The sequence below is a fragment of the Apium graveolens genome, chromosome 4 (assembly GCF_009905375.1).
Source record: "Apium graveolens cultivar Ventura chromosome 4, ASM990537v1, whole genome shotgun sequence".
Lineage (NCBI taxonomy): Eukaryota > Viridiplantae > Streptophyta > Magnoliopsida > Apiales > Apiaceae > Apium > Apium graveolens.
This window is the reverse complement of record NC_133650.1, coordinates 292,170,423-292,174,668: the sequence shown is the minus strand read 5'-3', so window position 1 is coordinate 292,174,668 and position 4,246 is coordinate 292,170,423. Positions and strand designations below refer to the sequence as shown.

Sequence of the window (4,246 nt, the reverse complement as noted above, 5' to 3'; positions counted from 1 at the left end):
AGGAAGTTCTCACTTACTAATATTTATTAAGGCGGTAATAAGGTTCAAAAGTTCCTTGAGCTTAATAGCTCCTTAGGATTTTTATTTCAATTTGTAAGGTTTGAACCCGAGATATTTCAGGATTTTGATATAATAGGATATGTCTCATATTTTTAACATTTAAATTATGTTCATATGGTTTATTATTTTAAATTGATATGTCTCGAGTAAATACACACAAATTAAAGTATGAAAATCCGAATAATAAGGAAACAAAACTACTTATAAAGCCCTGAAAGGTGAGTTCAATACAAGCATAAGTAAAAGATAAAATCCAGTAAGGACTTGGATAAACCCAAAAATGGCAAGTTATAGACAAGCATAAATGAAAATAAAAGAGCCACGCAGGGCTTAAATAAGATAAATCGAAACTAGCCTACTCCTCATCGCGCTGATCATCCACTTGAGGCTCCTCCCTCTGAATCACCTTGTTCTCTCCAACAAAGCCCTCCTGATGAACCCCGGAGGTAATAGCAACTGAAACCAAGTAGGGACTTCTAAAGTCCACAAAAGGATCAAACAATCCCGGGTGCTGAGCTACCACAGAATTAAGGTCCAAACCCTTAGTGAATATCCCGGGAAAGATCCGGTCATCATGGTCGTCAATAAAGTCCATGAGAGCATCTGACCCCATATAGTCATCAATGGCAGTGGATCGGCTTATCACGAGTTTCTGATTTTCAAGTTTAAGTTCGGAAGCCTCCTTCTCAGCAGCGACTGTACGAACTTCGAGCACTTTCTTTTCCTTCTCGAGACGATCATTTTCTTTCTTAGTTGCGTTATACCTTTCCCGAAAATCTTTAGCTTGATAAATGGCTGACTGAAAGTGAGCATTAAACTGAAAAGAAAGGGTTGGGTTAGGATAACAACAAGCGAGAAATCACAAACTTGGAAAAATATAAGTGAAGCCAAGTATAAAATAAAACACTAACCAAGAATGATGCATGAGCGCCCTTTAGCTCAGTCTCATCAACCATATCATTCATATGAACGATGTCCACTAAATCGGCAGCAGGGATTCCGTTCTTCGACCATTCGGCCGCTAAGGCGAAACTCGAAGAAATTGAGTCACGGTCATAGATGCGCCATTCGGGCCTGAAAGCAATGACAGAAGAGCTCTCGGCATCTCGCCTCTTCTTCTCCGCATTAGCACCATAAGTGAGAATCTGTGGTGATGGAGGTTCAGGAGGGTTAGCTTCTCTGATTCTCCTTTGATGAGTCATTTGAGTGACCTCATCGGGACCCCCAACCCCGTGCCTCCCATTAATATTCGTGGCAGCTGAGAAATAAAATATAAAAACAAGTGTTGGAATAAGAACGAATGAATTTCTAATACAAAAGCATTGAAATGAAAGTTACCCTCGTTACTGACTAAACTAAGACCAATAACTTTGAGATTAAATTTATTTAGTAAAGCCCTGTGGTGGGTCCGTCCCTGATCTTTACAAAGTTCCTCCTTTTGCAATATTTCACTCAGAAAAAGCATCTTATCAAAAGACACTGGATCGGTAACTTGGCCAAATTTAGACCTGAAAAGTTTACCCCAATCTCCACATTTCCAACGGACAATTATGAATTTTTTTTCGCCATCCGCGAATGGACTCGGGGGAAGAGTCAGTTTCAAAAATACGAGGCACCCCGGGACTGTGTTGTATAGTAATTTAGCCCGATCGGGTCGATGGGCTATTCCGAAACAAAAATATACTCCTAAACAGGGGAATGCTAAGAGGATACCCTTTTTGGAGACATAGTACCATAAAGCAATAAATTATTATCCATGAATTAGGAGTTAGTTGACAAGGATTGATCCTAACTTCCGCTAATAAATGAACAATGAAATCATGGATGGGGAATCGGAGACCCGATATGAGGGCACGTTTATAAACAAATAGGTTTTCTTTATGCCAGTTACAAGTTCTATCAGCTGGTTCGGGATGAACAACCTCAAAACGGGGTTTAATGGCAAATTTATGAGCTATTTTCCGAGCCTTAGATTCATTCAAGCGAGAAGGAAAAAGAAAAACATGCAAATTTGAATTATTTGGGAAAACATCTCATAACTCTTGTAACAATTCCGAAAGAGGATAAACCTTACGTTCTAAAACGAGAGGGGGATAAGAATTACCTCTCCCAAGAGATCTAACAGCGATCTTTGCAGCAATGTCCTGTGACGAACTTTCAGCCATTTTGAATCTTAAAGATCAAAATTGAGAAAAATGATGAACTAGATGAAGTCACCTCAAAAACAACCCTTGATCTTCAACAAAACTCCCTTCGATCTTCGAAATCTTCAAAACTTCAATGGAATGGCGAACAAACGCTTGAATCTTTGGATTAAACTCCAAAATACGCCTTGAAAATCTAGAAAAACTCAAGAACACTTGAAAAAGGAATTCTTTCTAAAATTACTAAGATTTTGAGAAAGCATCTTGGAAAGAATTTTGGTGGAAAAAATTTTATGAATTGGAGGTGTGGATGAGAAGTCCAATATTACCATTCTTATATAACAAATTCTAGCAGGTCATTGTGACCTACAATAATAGGTAACATGTGAAGAAAGAGGGGAAAATTCAAATTTAGGCTCCAAAGAGAGAGGGGGGGGAATTCAAATTTAGGCTCTAAGGAGAGAGGGGGGAATTCAAATTTAGGCTCCAAAGAGAGAGGGGATATTTTGAATTTTAGGCTCCAAATAGAGAGGGGGGAATTTTGAATTTTAGGCTAAAAACCAAATTCAAATTCAGGCTCCAAAATTTTTGGGAATATAAAATAAATTATATTAATGGTAAGAATGGCCTAAATAATTTCCGAATGGAAATTTCCTACCAAGAAGCAAAATTGCCAAAACAATCCCGAATGGAGGCGAAGTGTTCCAATTGAAAATATTTACTCGATAAAAGTATAAATATTATTCGAGTGAGATTTTTCATAAAGGAAGAAATATTGTAAAAAAAATGAAAAATAAATTTTCCGGCAATGAATTTTCAGTCAGGTGACAAAAAGAAGAACCATTTCTAAACAAATGGTTAAGCATGCGGGCCCAAGGACTTTTTAAGAAGAAATTTCCAGGTGAGTTTTTCCGAGTAAGAGCCTAAATTGCAGAAGTGTACTACTTTCAAATCTGGTGGGACCCGTTGATCTTAAAAAAAAAAGTCAACAAACATTTCCCAACGGAAATTAATTTTAGGAGAAATTTCCTGATGAAGATTCCCGAATGAGGTTAAAAAGCCAAAAGTTGGTCAAGTTGGCAAGCTAAGAAAAAAAGGAAAGAAAAAAAAAAGAAAAAGAGGATTATATAAAAACGAGTTTCTGATTGGAATTACTCGGATAAGCTGCCAAAAGACCATTTCAAAAAAATGGTTGCTTAGTTATGTGGACCCCGTAAAATTAAAAAATATATTTGGAAAAGGAAATTACCGAGTAGGAATTTCCATAGGGTAGGCAAAATTAAAGGATGAAAGCGAGACCCATCTGAGAAGTCAATAACTCTTTATAACAATTCTCGAATGGAAATTACCGAGTAAAGCTAGGCGCGTGGGATTTAATTTTTCTTTTGAAAATTAAAAAACGGGATGAAAAACAGAAAATAATTTATGTTTTATTTTATCAAATTCTAAAAAGATCTTTAAATAATATACATGTATATATATATTCTAAATTCTGGAGAAATTGTATTCTTGGTTATCATTTTTTTTGAATATTTTTGATTAATTCGAAAATATACTTGGAAATGCCGGTTGATAAAAAAAATAATAAATTCTGAAATAATTTCTTGAAAAATTCAAGGAAGCCTTAAAAAATTACAAAAATCCTGAAAATTAAGAATATTTTCTGGAAATCAAGGGAAAATCCCAGAAATTAAGGGAAAATTCTTGAAAATTAGAAAAAAAAATCCAGAAATAAAAAAATCCCAAAAATTGAGGGAAAATTCCTGTAAATTAAGGAAAAATACCAGAAAATTCCTAAAAAGAAGGAATAAGGTAAGGAAAGTAATAGGGAGGTTCCAAAACAACCCTGAAACTACGTACAAGGCAAATCGTTGTAAATGTGTAGGTCGCTCTACACTTTACGCAAAACTGATACCCTATAAGGGAACAAATGAACTTAACTTCTGCGAAATCTTTTACGGTTTCCCAGAAGTTGGGGGGCAAATGATAGGGAGTAAAATAAACCTTGATTGCATAATTAATATCGCATTAATTATACCCGA

General features: G+C 35.8%; 1 protein-coding gene across 1 annotated transcript; it reads right to left on the bottom strand.

The window, feature by feature from the left end:
- Positions 1–329: 329 nt before the first annotated feature.
- LOC141717221 (uncharacterized) lies at positions 330–2,457 on the bottom strand. Its single transcript, XM_074519315.1, has 3 exons — positions 2,165–2,457; positions 972–1,318; positions 330–877 (listed from the first exon to the last, which is right to left on the bottom strand). The coding sequence occupies exons 1-3, from the start codon at positions 2,223–2,225 to the stop codon at positions 416–418; spliced, it is 870 nt and encodes a 289-aa protein (XP_074375416.1). The 5' UTR covers positions 2,226–2,457; the 3' UTR covers positions 330–415.
- Between the last annotated feature and the right edge of the window lie 1,789 nt (positions 2,458–4,246).

Excerpts from the sequence above, each read along its gene's own strand:
- LOC141717221 (XM_074519315.1), bottom strand. The coding sequence starts at position 2,225 with ATGGCTGAAAGTTCGTCACAGGACATTGCTGCAAAGATCGCTGTTAGA. Across the intron at positions 1,319-2,164 it reads TGTTAGATCTCTTGGGAGAG|CTGCCACGAATATTAATGGG; the intron begins GTAATTCTTATC and ends TTTATTTCTCAG. Across the intron at positions 878-971 it reads GCGCTCATGCATCATTCTTG|TTTAATGCTCACTTTCAGTC; the intron begins GTTAGTGTTTTA and ends CTTTCTTTTCAG.